Source organism: Chiloscyllium plagiosum, chromosome 50 (assembly GCF_004010195.1).
Source record: "Chiloscyllium plagiosum isolate BGI_BamShark_2017 chromosome 50, ASM401019v2, whole genome shotgun sequence".
NCBI classification, from domain to species: Eukaryota; Metazoa; Chordata; class Chondrichthyes; order Orectolobiformes; family Hemiscylliidae; genus Chiloscyllium; species Chiloscyllium plagiosum.
The window spans coordinates 851137-866611 of NC_057759.1; the positions used below are offsets into that span (position 1 = coordinate 851137).

Genomic DNA, 15475 nt, shown 5'->3' on the forward strand with positions numbered 1-15475 from the left:
CTTAGAGAAACAGCGGGATCTTGGGGTACTTGCCCACAGAGCCCTGAAGATGGCAGGACAGATTAATGGAGTGTAAAGAAGGCCTACCGGACACTTGCCTTTACCAGTCAAGGCATCAGCTCAGTTCAATGTGAATAACTTACAGCAATTTCCACCGAAGACAATCAAATCAAAGATAATTTCTTAGGGAAGTTCCTCAATTCAGTTCAACGGTACTGCTTCTGTAATTGTGGTCTTGTCACACTGCAGCCAATGAGACTGACTGAGGAGGGGAAGGTCCAACCACCAATCCTCGAAGCATCGAGTCCTTCTGAAAGCGGCTTTTGTCAAAAGAGTTCTCTGCTGTTTTGTGCATTACAAAAAACCCCAAAATAACCTCAGGGAGCCTTGAGACACCTGCAAGACTGGCATGATTTATTATTCTTTTAATATCACAGCACTCAATGTCACATTCACGTTGTCTGGATGTCAATATCAGTGTCATTTCTTTTGCTTCATTTGCAGATATGAGTTTGAAAAGAAGAAATTCACATTATTCCATTGGCCGCCCAGTACCCCCATTGGGCATGGCTTATGTCCTATTATTGTTTAGTGCAGATGGCTATTGTTGTGTTTGAAGCACATGAAACAAAGGTCCTTATTGCATGGTTGTGTTCACAGAACAAAGAGGAAAACGATGTCCCAAAACACCAATAAGCCAATGACATGTTATACAGTTTTACCAATTAACAACAAGCATAAAGAAAAGAAGCAGATGCAGTGAACTTGAGACCTCAAACCTTCCCTACTAATAATTGATGATTTGTGTTCTGATTGTGCACGACAAAGAACGTTTCTGCCATGCAATAACAATTCGTAGTATTGTAATCAAGTCATCAGGAATGTTAATGGAATGTTAGTCCTTGCTTCAAGGTGATTGGAGTATTAGAGTAGAGAAGACTTCCTGTAACTGTACAAGGTGGTGGGGAGACTACATCTGGTGCACTGCGAGCAGTTTCGCTCCTCTTAATTAAGGGAAAAAGCGATTTCATTGGAGTGTGTTCATCTAATCTTCACAGTATGGAAACAGGCCCTTCGGCCCAACAAGTCCACAGTAACCCTCCAACGAGTAACCCACCTGGACACATTCCTCCTACCTTATATTTACCTCAAACTAATGCACCGAATATGCACATCACTGAATGTTTTGGGCTATTCAGCACAGAGAATTCACCTAACTTGCACATCTTTGCACTGTTGCATGAACCTGGAGCACCCAGAGGAAACCATGCAGACATCAAGACAGAGTACAAACTCCACTTAGACAGTTGTTCGAGACTGGAATTGAACCAGTGATCCCTGGCGCAGTGAGGCAGCAGTGCTAACCACTGAGTGGCCGTGCTGCATGGTTCACTACGCTGATTCCAGGTATGAAAGGAGTGTCTTATTAGCAAAGCTTAAACAATTTGGGACTCTAGTAACTGGAGTTTAGAAGAATGAGAGTTGATCTCATCGAAACATATAGGATGTAGACAGGGTTAATGCTGAGAAAATGGCTCCCTTCATGAGAGAGTCTAGAACAAGAGGGCACCGTCTGACAATAAAGGGGCACGAATTGAGAACAGAGATGAGGAGCAATTTCTTCTCTCAAAGATTTTAGGGTTTTTCGAACTCCTTGCTAGAGAGAGCTGTGTACAGGGCAGAGTCCTTGTGTATATTTGAGGCTGAGGCAGATAGATTCTTAATCTATCGGGGAATCAAAAGAAAGGGCAAGGAAGTGGATCTGAACAATGTCGGATCAGCCATAGTCCTATTGGATGGCAGAGCAGGATCGAGGAGCCGAATGGCCTACTCCTGCTCCTATGTCTTATGATATTAAAACTAGTTTCTTGTGACCTTGAACACTACATGCTCATAAGTGACAGAGCTTCTAATGCTTTCTGAGGTTAACAATTCCAAAGATTAGCAAATCTACCCACTCCACAACCAGGAGTAAAAATTCCTTTACATCCTCATCGTAAATGAGGGGCGATACGGTTGCACAGTGGATAGCTCTGCTGCCTCACATCGCCAGGGACAGGTTTCGATTCCCACCTCGTGCACCTCTCTGTGCGGAGTTTGAACATTCTTCCTGTGTCTGTCCTCCGGGTGCTCCGGTTACTCGTCCTACAGTCCAAATATATGCAGGTTAGGTGAATTGGCATGCTAAATTGCCCGTGCTGTTGGGTGCATTAGTCAAGGGTATATATATGTGAATGTGTCTGGGTGGGTTACGCTTCAGAGGGTCGGTGTAGACTTGTTGGGCCAAAGAGCCTGTTTCCACACTGTCAGGAATCTAATCTAAATTGACCCCATTCCTGCTCTCCAGCTCCATAGTTCTCCACAACCTCAAACATATGTTCCATGATTAATAACCTGATGCATCTTAACTACGTTGTGAATAGGCCCAATCTACAAAATTCAAACTCTGATATTCCAATCGAGCTTTTTAACAAAATCCAGCATTCAACTTCCTTCTTACAAATCATGCAGTGCATTTTTTTTTAAAGAAAGTGTTCCTTTCCACGTGCACTGCCAGATTTGTCTGTGTCATAGCGGTATTATATCTAGACAGAGTTAATACAGAGCCCTAGGTCATGTCCTCAGGGTCTTGTGTTAAAATCCTTCCATGACAGATGGTGAAATTTGAACCCAGTAATAATCTGGAAACCAGAGCTAATGACATCCATGAAACCATTGTAGATTGCTGGGGAAAGACGCGCCTGGCTCACTCACTAATGTCCTTCAGGGAGGGATATCTGCCATCCTTACCTGGTCTGGGCCTATGTGTGACTCCAGGCCACTGTAATGCAGTTGACTCTTTAGAACCGTCTTGGTAATTAGGGATGGGTAATAAATGCTGGAACAGACAGCGATACTCACATCCCATGAATGAATAAAAGATTCTCAGCCCGGTCCCCACCCGAAACAAACCCTGATAGTTACATTGTACTAACGAATTGCATACAGGTCGTCCTTCTATAATACGATGCTTGCATTCTTGTGCAATGCCACCATATAGAAAAAAATGCTGTTTAGAAACAGTGCTTAAAGTGTTGGAGATGTTATCACGTAACAGCCAATGCAGGTATTAAAAGTATTAAAAGCCGTGTCCCTAATTTGTCAATTACATCACAGCAAATTCGCATTGACGAATTGTGCATTATGCCAAACGACCTTACCCCTACTTTCTCAGATTAAAATCTGTTTTTCTTTTTTGCCTTTTCACTTCATATTTCATTAATTCAGTGAATCAACATTTAAAGCTTCCCACAACTTGATATCCTCAGCTAAGTTAGTAAAGAACAAAGCTTTTCGCTACAATGCATGAAATCCATTTATCCAGCTCATGACATTAAATGCACTCAATACTGACCCTTTTGGCAGACCACTTGTTACAGCTTTTCAATTGGATAATGGCCTAGTTCTCTGATTACACTTAAGAAAACAATCAAGAAAGCTGGCCTTTATATCGAAAGGATTGGAGTACAAGGACTCAGAAGTAATGCTGCTGTTATACAAAACCCTGGTCGAAGCCCACTTTTAGTAGATCTGGGCACCACACCTGAGGAAGAATAGATTGGCCTGGGAAGTAGTACAATGCAGGTACACAAGAATGATACCTGGATTTCAGGAGTTCGGGTAAGAGGAGCGATTAAATAAATTAGGCTCAATCTCTCTAGACTATGCAAAGTTAAGGGGTGACTTGATTGATAACTTCAAGGTAATAGAAGGAAAAAACAGGCTGGTTAAAGGGAAACTATTTTTCTCTAGGGGCGGCATGGTGTCTCAGTGATAAGCACTGCTACCTCACAGCAACAGGGATTTGGGCTCGATTCTGGCCTCGGACGATGAGCTGTGAGGAGGTTTCACACTCTCCCCACGTCCGCGCGGGTTTCGTCCCACAGTTTGAAGATGTGCAAGTTCGGCAAGATGGCCGTGCTAAATTGCCCTGTGTTCAGAGATGTATTGGTTAGGTGCATGGTGCAGGGATAAATGTTGGAGAATGTATTTGGTTGGGATACTCTTCGGAGTGGTTGGTGTGGACTTGTTGGGCAGAAGGGCCTATTTCCACACATTAGGGATTCTATTTTCACTGTTGTTGGGATTATCGAACTAGGTAAGGCATACTCTGAGAATGAGGGCCAGATCATTCAGAAGAGATGTTAGGAAGCACTTCGCGACACAAAGAGTGGTGAAGATTTGGAACATTCTTCCATAAGCAGTAGTGGAGGATGGATCAGTTGCTCGTTTTCAGCCTGAGGGAGATACATTTTTGTTAGGCAGAGTTCCCATTTGGAGTTAGGCCACGGGTCAGCCACAATCTCACTGAATGGTTGAGCAGATTCAAGGGGCTGAGTGGACTACTCCTGCCGTCCTCTCCTTCCTGTTTCCTAAATAAAAGTTTGAGCACTGGCAGACAGGGAACAGACAGAGGGGTGGAAATGCCAAATAAGACAAGGACCTGCGGACGCTGGCTATCTGAAGCAAGAGCAGAAAGTGTTGGGGAAAGTCAACAGGTCTGGTGGTGATTGTGTTTAGAGAAAACAGAGTGAACATTGAGTCCAGTGACACTTTTTCAGAACCAAAGAGATGGGGATAGTGCCAAGAGAAACACAAGGGGAAAACAAAGAAATTGTTGACTGCTGTTAACAGGGAATGTTAACCCCACTCCCAAGGCCTAGATGGGTTACTTTCAACGCTGCTATCCCATTGTAAATTCCTCATCATCTCTGCCTTCCTGCTTCTCTTCCTCCCCGACATTTGATTGAAGAGCTCTTTCTCTGCCTACCTCTTTCTCCTTCTCTCTGGGTAACACCTCCATCTAACCTTCATATTCCCCTTCCCCGAAAGCCCGACTACATTTTTGTAAAGGCCACTGAGGAAGGGCCACTGAACTAGAAATGTGAACTCTCTCTCCCTCTCTCTCTCTCTTTAACTGTCTCTCTATCTTTCGTTCTCTCTCCACAGATGCGTCTTGGTCTTCTATGATTCTCCAGCACTTTGTATTAAACACCTCTGATGGTAAGTCTTTCGGCCTCTCTCCCCAAATGCTACCAGACATGCTGAGTTTCACGTGTAAATCCAATTGCTCCAATATGAATTCAATTAGCTTTCTCTTGACTGATATTGTATGTCTGTGTCCCCTTTGATCATTCCTTTTCAACTGTTGTCACCTTTTTTCTTAATTTTAATGTCCCCTACGACGAGGCTCAGTGATTAGCACTGCTGCCTCACAGTGTCAGTGATTGGAGTTTGATTCCTACCATGGGCAACTGTCAGTTTAGAATTTACACATTCTCCCCGTGTATCCCCAGTCAGATGAATCGCCTGTGCTAAATTTCTGATAGTGTTCAGGGAAGTAGAGGGGAACCTCGATTATCTGAATGAGATGGGCGGGCACTATTTTGTTCGGATAACCAATTATTTGGTTAATCGACTAAATGCCTTTCCTATGAGGCTCGGAGTTTTTAAAGTCTGCTCCCAATTCAGGAGAATTCAGCAGGACACAGTGCGTGAGACCCCGCCACCAACCCCGCCTCCCCCCCACCCCTCCGGCCAACTCCATCCAACACCATCGCCATCCAAACTCGCTCCCCGCCTGCCCCCATTCCCGTCCAGCATTGCCTCCGCCCCATGCCCACACCCCATCCCCGTCCAAAACTGCCCTTGCCCCCTCTCCGGGGCAGCCAGGCTGGACACCATCAATTAGACTGCTGCTGCTGCCTTTGTGGGATAAGTCTCCAAAGAGCACGCATGCACAAACACACACACAAAATTTAACTGCAACTTTTTGACATGTTTCATCTCTGCCCTGTACAGGACAATGTTGGTCAGATTATCTAGAGAAGGGGGAGGAGGTTAGGGTACACCGCTCGGTAGAACTCCAGGGATAATATGGGGAGACAGAGAGAACGGGATGTCAAACATTTGGAGACGGTGCCTGTATAATCAATGTAAACAAAAGACACAATCACTGTTGGAAACACGTCTTTGGTGTAATGTTTCTATTGGGACCTCGAGATCTCCATCGGATAATCCGACTTTCGGATAATTGGTATTCAGTTAATCGAGATTCCTCTGTATAGGCTAATTGCATTAGTCAGGTGTAAATATACAGTAGGGCGAATGGGTATGGGTGGCTTCCTCTTCAGAGGACCGATGTGGACGTTTTGGGCTGCAGGGCCTGTTTCCACACTGTAGGGATTCAATTAGAAAAAAGAAGTCCATTCAATTTGTCTGTCGCTAATTGCATCCTCGTGAATTCCACAGATTCTCACACAAGGAGGCAAAGCCTAAAAAATAGGGACAGATTGTTCAGCCGAGATGGTGGGAAGCATTTCTTAAAAAAACTGTTTGTGGGATGTCGATACTGCTGGCTGGGGCAGCATTTATTACCCAGAGGGCAGTTCACGATCAATGTTCATCTGGAGTCATGTATAGGCTATGCAAGTAAGGACAATAGATGTCTTTCCCTGGAGGATATTAGTGAAACAGGTCTACTTTTTTTCCTGGCAGTCAGCATTAGTTGCATTTTCATCATTATACTCTTAATTCCAGGTTATCACTGAATTCATTTTCGACCCTCTGCCATGGCAGGATTTAAATCCAGTTTCCAGATCATTACCTTGGTGTCAGGATTAACAGTCTATCGAAAATACACATCACACTTTGTGTGGGCGAATTATAGAACCGCCTTCCACAATCATTTTTAATGCTGGTTGATTTATTTTATTTAAATCATAGAGTGATACTTTTTTGTTAAACAGAGGTATTAAAGAGTTAGGGAACAAAGGTAGCTCTACGGAGTTGGGTAATAGATTTGTCATACGTCGTAGTCCCCTAATTCTCGGTGTACATAAATCTTTGCAGCACTGGACGTCATTGGCATATACTTTTATAATTGAGATGGAAACGTTTCCAAACATCCCTTGAACCAGAAATGAAAATCTTGCGGACCTCACTCTCTCTCATACTCCAGCCAGACCTATCTTTTGAGTGCAGAATGAGGCCTCCGGGGGAAATCTTGCTGTATTTCAACTTCTGGCAATGCTCTAAAGTGACTTTGAGGATTCAGGAAACCAGGGGTGGATAACTGCTGTATCAATGGATGGGAAGTGGGATGTGGGTTGAATTCATTCACAGGATGAGTTTCAGGAAGCAACATGACAGAAGTAGACGGCAACCGTGGAAGCGAGAGTACAAAGGTTGTTATGTTTTCACGTCCATGTAAACGCAGGGCTCCTCCCTGACGACTGAGGCTGATTCATTTTTATTTATACGATCCATGTTCAAGACTGCATAAGTAACTCCTTCACATTTCTTGTCATTCACATCGGAATACTCGCCCTGCATTCAGCAAACATGTAAAGTGGTGTTTGTAAAGTATACACTGATATCTTGCACTTCTGTTACTCTCGAAAGTTTTTTTAAATTTGTTCATCTATTACAACCTATTGCTTCCTGTCAATCCCTTTCACACCAACCCTACACACTGTTCTTTATTTTTGTCTTTTCAGTCTCTCAATTTGCATGAGAATTCCAGAAGGTATTGTCAGTAAGATTGCGGATTAGGGCTATTTGTGAAGAAGGTTATCTAAGTGTACAATGGTATCTCGGTTAGATGGGATAATGGGCCAAGGAATGGCAGATGGAGTTTAATTTGGATAAATACAAGTTATTGAATTTTTCTAAGGTATTCCAGGGTAGGACTTACACAGTTACTTACACCAATCAGAGAAACTTCGGGGTGCAGGTACGTGGTTCCTGTAACTTACCTCGCTGGTATATAGGGAGGTGAAGGTGTTGTTTAGTACAATTGCCTTCATTTGCCAGAGTATAGGAATTAGGACATCATGTTGTGTCTGCACAAGATATTGATGAGGTCATTTTTAGAACAATGTGTATAATGTTGGTCGCCCTGTGATAGGAAAGATGTTATTACATTAGAAAGGGTACAGAAAAAACGAAATCCAAGAATGTTACCTGGATTAGAGGGAGACGCTGGATAGGCTGGGACATTTTTCCCTGGAGCGTCGGAGACTGAGGGGTAACCTTACAGAGTTTTGTCAAATCATAAGGGACGCAGTAAAGTAAAATAAACAAGGTCTTCCCCCCAGAACTGGGGAGTCCAAACCCAGAGATCGTAGGTTTAAGGTCAGATGGGAATTATGTAAAAGGGAGCTAATGGGGGTTTATATATGGAATGAATTGTCAGAGGAAGTGGTAGAGGTGGGTACAATGACAAAGTTTGAAAGACATTTAGACAGTTACATGAATAGGAATGCTTTAGAGTGATATGGGTCAAATACAGGCCAATTGAAGTAGTTCGGCTTAAGAAACCTCATAGGCATGGACAGGTTGGGCAATCAAGGATAGTAGTGGGAAGTTGTGTGTGGAGTCAAAGAAGATAGGGGAAGCACTAAATGAATAATTTTCGGCAGTGTTCACTCTAGAAAACGATTCTAGAAAAGGAGAATGCTGAGGTACAGGCTACTAGACTAGGTGGGATTGAGGTTCACAAGGAAGAGGTGTTAGAAATCCTGCAGAGTGTGAAAATAGATAAGCCCCCTGGGCCGGATGGAATTTATCCTAGGATCCTCTGGGAAGCCAGGGAGGAGATTGACGAGCCTTTGACATTGAAATTTAACTCGTCATTGTCGACAGAAATAGTGCCAGAAGACAGGAGGATAGCAAATGTGATTCCCCTGTTAAAGAAGGGGAGTAGAGACAACTCTGGTAATTATAGACCAGTGAGCCTTACTTCAGTTGTTGAAAAAGTGTTAGAAAAGTTTATAAGAGATAGGATTTATAGTCGTCTAGAAAATAATAATTTGATTAGGGATAGTCAGCACGGTTTTCTGTCGGGTATGTCGTGCCTCACAAACCTTATTGAGTTCTTTGAGAAGGTGACCAAACAGGTAGATGAGTGTAAACCGGTTGATGTGTTGTATATGGAATTCAGTAAGGCATTTGATAAGGTTCCCCACAGTCGGCTATTGTACAAAATGCGGATAGTGGGAGATATGGCAGTTTGGATCAATAATTGGCTTGCTGAAAAAAGACAGAGGGTGGTGGTTGATGGGAAATGTTCATCCTGGAGTCCAGTTACTAGTGGTGTACCGCAATGGTCTGTGTTGGATCCACTGTTGCTCGTCATTTTTATAAACGACCTGGATGCGGGCGTAGAAGGGTGGGTTAGTAAATTTGCAGACAAGGTCGGTGGAGTTGTGGATAATGACGAAAGATGTTGTAGGTTACAGAGAGACACAGATGACCTGCAGTGCTGGGCTGCGAGGTGGCAAATGGAACTTAATGTGGATAAGTGTGAGGTGATTCACTTTGATCAGAGTTACCGGAATGCAAAGTACTGGGCGAATGGTAGGATTCTTGGTAGTGTAGATGAGCAGAGAGATCTCGGTGTCCAGGTACACAGGTCCTTGAAAGTTGCCACCCAGGTTGACAGGGTTGTTAAGAAGGCATATAGTATTTTAGCTTTTATTAATAGAGGAATCGAGTTCCGGAACCATGAGGTTATGCTAAAGCTGTACAAAACTCTGGTGCGGCCACACTTGGATTATTTTGTACAGTTCTGGTCACCACATTATAAGAAGGATGTGGAAGCTTTGGAAAGGGTTCAGAGGAGATTTACTAGGATGTTGCCTGGTATGGAAGGAATGTCTTACGAGAAAAGGTTGAGGGACATAAGGCTGTATTCGTTGGAGAGAAGATGGTTAAGAGGTGACTTAATAAAGACATATAAGATAATCAGAGGGTTAGATAGGGGCAGGGGCAACCTTTTTCCAATATGGTGACGGCGAGCACGAGGGGGCATAGCTTTAAATTGAATGGTGATAGATATAGGACAGATGTCAGAGGTACTTTCTTTACTCCGAGAGTGGTAAGGGTATGGAATGCTTTGCCTGCAACAGTAGTAGATTCGCCAACTTTAAGTGCATTTAAGTCATCATTGCACAAGCATATGGACTTACATGGAATAATGTAGGTTATATGGGCTTCAGACTGGTATGACTGGTTGGCGCAACATCGAGGGCCAAAGGGCCTGTACTGCGCTGTATTGTTCTATGTTCTATGTTCCATGCTGTGCAACTCTATTATTGTCGCTTTTCAATGTGCTTCCTATGTTTATCTCTACCTCCATATTTCATTGCCGTACCCCTCAATCTCACCACCACTTGCCAAATTATCCCTCGATTTTGTGTTGATTTTCTGCATTCCTCTCCATCTCTCTCTCTCTGTTAATCAATCTAGACTTGTCCTAAACATCCTCAAACTCCAAGTATATTTTTCATTCCAGGACGCTCTCTCGACTGGAGAATTTAATCTGACTTTGCGTAGCAACAAAGCAAAACTGATTTGAGTTTGATTAATAATTGTGTGCTTACCGTGGGGTTGTAATAGATCAAATTGGCGTTGCCACCTGTGATAAAGGAAGCACAGAAGTTGAGTTTTTCTCTGCCTGTTTTAGAAGTGATACTCTGAGTTCATGTTGTCAACTGTTTGTGTGTTCTAATTCCTGATGCCATTTAAATATAGGCCCAAAATATTTTTTTTTTCATTGTAGCCCCAACCTTGCATTGCAGAGACAGAGAGAGAGAGAGACAGAGAGAGCGAGAGAGAGAGAGAGAGAGACAGAGAGAGAAAGACCTCTTGTTGCTCAACCAAACGGTCACCTCACCTCAGAGGATGGAAACGTTGAGATGGATAGTTCTCAGCTAGCGTTAAAATTGAATACACATTATTGGTGGCACTCACCAGTCATAAGAGCGAATTTCCTTTGCATAGCCTTTAGTCTATTAAATGATGGCAAATAATATTTATTGGATCTATAAGCTCTCAACCAGGGTAATTCCTGGGATGGCGGTATTGTCTTATGAATTAAAAATATTCCGACCCTACTCACTGGAGTTTAGAAGAATTGAGGCCATCTCATTAGATTAGATTACCTCCAGTGTGAAACAGGCCCCTCGGCCGAACATGTCCACACCGACCCTCTGAAGCGCAACCCACCAAGACCCATTTACGTACATTCACCCTGACTAATGCACCTAACGCTACAGGCAATTTAGCATGGCCAATTCACCTAACCTGCACATCTTTGGACTCTGGGAGGAAACCAGAGCACCCAGGGGAAACCCACACTGACACGGGGAGAATATACAAACTCCACACAGACAGTTGCCCAAGGCTGGAATCGAACCTGGGCCCCTGGCGCTATAAGGCAACAGTGCTAACCACTGATCAACCGTGCTGCTGGGGAGCAGTGTATGCTGGGAGAGTGTTTCCCCCTCATTGAAGCATCTCGGAACAAAAGGCACAGTCTCAGAATCAAGGGGTGTCATTGGATGTCTGAGATGAGCAAGATTGTCTTCTCTTGGACGTTTTAGTGTCTTTGGAACTTTTTAATACAGAGAAATGTGTGGGTTGGCAGAGTCCTTGTGTATATTTAAGGCTGAGACAGATACATAATTAATTAATAAGTGAATCAAGGGTTACAGGGAAAGTGGATGTGAGGGATGTCGGATCAGCCATGATTCTATTGAATGGTGGAGCAGGCTCGAGGAGCTGAAAAGCCAACTACTGTTGCCCATTCTTATGCTCCTATGATCCGATGGAATGTTCCCAATCCCACGGTTCCTAATAAATTCTGAACATGTTCTGTAAGTTGCTTCTTTGCCCTGTCGGTGCAAACCAGAGTCCAGATGGAGACTGAAAAACAACATAACTTGGATAGTCTTTCTTCATCCTTCACACAGAGGAAAGCATACCACACACTACTCATTCCAGTGCACTGGGTATTTTCTACGAGATGATTCCTTTCTCCAATGCCCTTACACGATATTGGAAAATCAGGCTGTAGGAATGGATTGCAGCTCTATCATTGAGATTTCTGATTTATTTTGAGGACAGAATAGAACAAGGGTGAATGTAAACACAACTGTATCACCTCAAATGCTTGTTTCAACGTGATGTGTTTAACTTCACGTGACGTGAGTCTCCAACATGATGTACACAGTGCCCAAATGCTTGTGTTTTATCTGCCAGTCCTTTAGCTAGCTTTTCTCTGTAAGTGACATTGGACTCGAAAAATGAATGCTGTCGCTGTCTCTCCACAGATGCTGCTAGACCCACTGAATTTCTCATGCACTGTCTAGAGTTGTTTACTTTAGCTGTTTGACCTTAGAAGTATCCATGACATCAGAATTCGGATTATTTCAATTTTTGTTTCTGATGCTGTGGCGCTGCGTTAACAGAGAGTAAACAATCATAGAGTGATCAGGAATGAAGTTTAAAATGTCTCCACTGAAACTATTTACACATTTATCACCTTAATAATCAGAAAGAAAGATGTTTTATTTATAGCGATCATTACAACTAATCATGAGCATCAGTGATATACTTACAAATGCCATCATGGTTTTTACTGTGTCTATTTTGAACTGTTGAGGTTGAAGTCCTGGAAAATAAAGACATATGCTGGCTCAAATGTGCTCCCGATGTAATGGGAATTGATGGCACAAGAATAATTAAGGAATAAATACGAGATCTATAGATGTATTAATGCACATCTATGTATGTTGCATAAAGTCAAGTATCAGAAAAATACAAGTCGTTTAACATTCTCACCTCTGAACATTTCGATGTTTATTTCGACCTGAGGGATAAAAAACAACAATGCATTGTGAAATACCTCAAACATGTTGGCCAATGTCAATAATATAACACAAAGGCCTGCAGGGTGTTGAATATCCGTGTCAAAAATCAGAGAATGTTAAAGAAATACAGCAACTATGACACTATCTATATACTCAGAACAAAACGGAATCGAAAGCTCAAAGGGGAGTTGGGAGTCCGGGTTCAGGATTGTCTTCAGGTGAACAGGGAGGTTCAGTTGGCAATTAGGATGGAAAATGTTATGTTAGCATTCATTGCTAGATGGTTGGAATACAAGAGGCTGTATATGTGCTGCTGAGGCTGTATATGGCTCTGGTCAGATCTCATATGGAATGTTGAGAGCAGTTTTAAACACTGTATGTGTGGGAGGATTTACTGAGCTTGGAAGGAGTCCAGAGAAGATTCACAAGAAAGATCCCATGGATGAAGGGCTTGTCATGTGAGAAATGGTTAAAGAGTGGACATGGAAAAGATGTTTCCAGGAGTAGTAGAGACAAGGAACCGAGAGCACATGCTTAGAGTAAGGAGATGACCTTGGAGGAATTTCTTCAAAAATGGGATGTTGAATCTGTGGAACTGATTGCCACAAAGGGCTGTGGAGGCCACGACATTGGCTTCCTTGAGAACAGAATCAGATAGCTTCTTGAGTGGGAAAGGTGATCCAGGGTTTCAAGTAGAAGGCAGGGGAATCGGTTTGAGAAACGTATCAGTCATGATCAAATGATAGAACAAACTCAATGGACTGAAGGCTCTAATTCTGCTCCTGTGTCGTAAGGTCTTGTAGTGTGTTCAAGGTGCTTGCCAGTCATGGCTGAGAGGATGATCCTCCCTCATGCAAGAGTGTAGGATCAAAGGGTATCGTCTCAGAATAAAGGGACACCAGTTGAAGACTGAGATGAGGAAGGATTCCCTCTGTCAGAAGGTTGAGAGTTTTCAGAACTCCATGTCACAGAGTTTCTCTCTCTGTCTCTCTCCCTCTGTATGCCTGTGTGTGTGTCTGTGTGTCTGTGTGCTGTGTGTATCTCTCACTCTGTATGTGTGTGTTTGTCTGTGCATGTGTCTGTCTATGTGTGTGTGTTTCTGTGCGTGTGTCTGTGTGTTTATGCATGTGTCAGAGTGTGTCCACAATCCTTGTGCATATTGAAGGCTGAGATAGATTCTTCATCAGCTGGGAAATGAAGGGTTACAGGCAGGAAAATGGAAGTGAGGACTGAGGGATCACCCATGCTGGAGATGAGAGTCAAGATTAGAGTGGTGCTGGAAAAGCACAGCAGGTCAGGCAGCATCCGAGGAGTAGGAAAATCGATGTTTCGGGCAACAGCTGTTCATCATAGGATCGGCCATGGTTCTATGGGTGGAACAGGCTCCGGGACCCTAATACTATACTCCTTTTCTTATTTCTTATAGTGTTATGGACTTGAAATGTTAACTCTGCTTCTGTCTCTCTCACTCCATAGATCCTGCCAGATCTGCTGAATTTCTCCAGTGACTTCTGTTTCACTGAACTATTTTCCAAACCCAGCATCGAATTCGGTAATTTGAAAATCTAAATGATACCTCCCAAAACGAAAGGTTTAATAAAGCTATGAATATGTCCACTTCAAACGTACAAAACGCAGAACAAAAGCGATGCAATCACGTTTTCCCTGTTACAAGTTAGAAGCCCTGCAGAGGAGATAGAGTTCATTGACGGTGAATCTACACTGACCCTTCAAAGAGCATCCGATCCGCATCCTATACCTGTAACCACACATTTCCGATGACTAATCCACCTAGACCACACACCATCCCTGCACAGTTTAGCATGACCAATCCACCTACTCATCTGTACCGAGTTGTAATGACTAGATGATTAGCCAGTCAATGAGCCATCTTCTAAAAGAGGCTTCCAGAAGAGTGTCTCACAGTGAATGTGGTGAAATTACTGTATGGAACAGACTGTTTGATGAAAATGTTCTTAGTTACAGATGATAAAGGCCAAACGCCATATAACTGCCTCTGGTCTATATCCCCTTCAGAGCTTTACTCAACAAATATTTCTCTGTCTCCCATTTGAAACTGGCAACTGATGCAGCATCCATTGCCGTTTTGTACTACGTTGTGGGTCTACATGGAAGGAAAAGAATCGCAGCTGGACATCTCCTGTGAATACATTAATGACCCAAGCGGCTGGACAAACCACATGGGTCGTTCTTTTTCACCCTTAATTTGTTTATATTTCTGTACACAGAATGCTTACTGTGAGGCCTTCACTGAAACATAGCGAGGGGTTAGTGTGTTGACAGGGTTACTGGGACACTACCCCAGAACTGACAGCAACATGCCACGTGGCTCCATCTGCCATCTCTTGCGATGCATTCCAAGTTCTAGAGCTAGAATCGGAATCTAGTGATGGAATTCTCCTCAGTTGTGGTTGAAAGCTGATTCCTAATTTATTTTAATTCATTCGTGGGATGTGGGCATCTCTCTCCAGGCCAGCAGTTATTATCTCTGCTTTTAGGGGCCTCTTCTCTCAAAGTGAATTAACTCTTCTGAGGTTTCAGAAAAATAACTTCTTGGACTCCTACCTGAACACATCGGCTAATGATTTTCCTCAGGTCTACCTTTCTGTTTCTAATACAAACACTATTCACATCAGGGTTTTAAAGACCCCATTTCAATGAGTTTGAACAGAACAAATCTATATATATTCCAGTGTCATTTTCACTGAATCACCTAAAACGAAATTTAAAATAAAACTGTCTTGGTCCTCTGAACAGAG

General features: G+C 43.1%; 1 protein-coding gene across 11 annotated transcripts in view; it reads right to left on the bottom strand.

The window, feature by feature from the left end:
• Positions 1 to 6066: 6066 nt before the first annotated feature.
• LOC122544523 (immunoglobulin superfamily member 1-like) overlaps positions 6067 to 15475 on the bottom strand; it is a 28247-nt gene continuing 18838 nt past the window's right edge. For 10 of the 11 annotated variants that reach the window (XM_043683825.1, XM_043683819.1, XM_043683822.1 and 7 more), the window contains 4 exons: positions 12667 to 12694; positions 12444 to 12496; positions 10425 to 10459; positions 6067 to 7368 (listed from right to left, as the gene is read on the bottom strand). In XM_043683825.1, coding sequence (XP_043539760.1) covers positions 7231 to 7368; positions 10425 to 10459; positions 12444 to 12496; positions 12667 to 12694 — 254 coding nt within the window. In that variant the 3' untranslated portion in view covers positions 6067 to 7230. The remainder of the gene's footprint in view (positions 7369 to 10424; positions 10460 to 12443; positions 12497 to 12666; positions 12695 to 15475) is intronic. The other variant, XM_043683826.1, reaches the window with a different exon arrangement.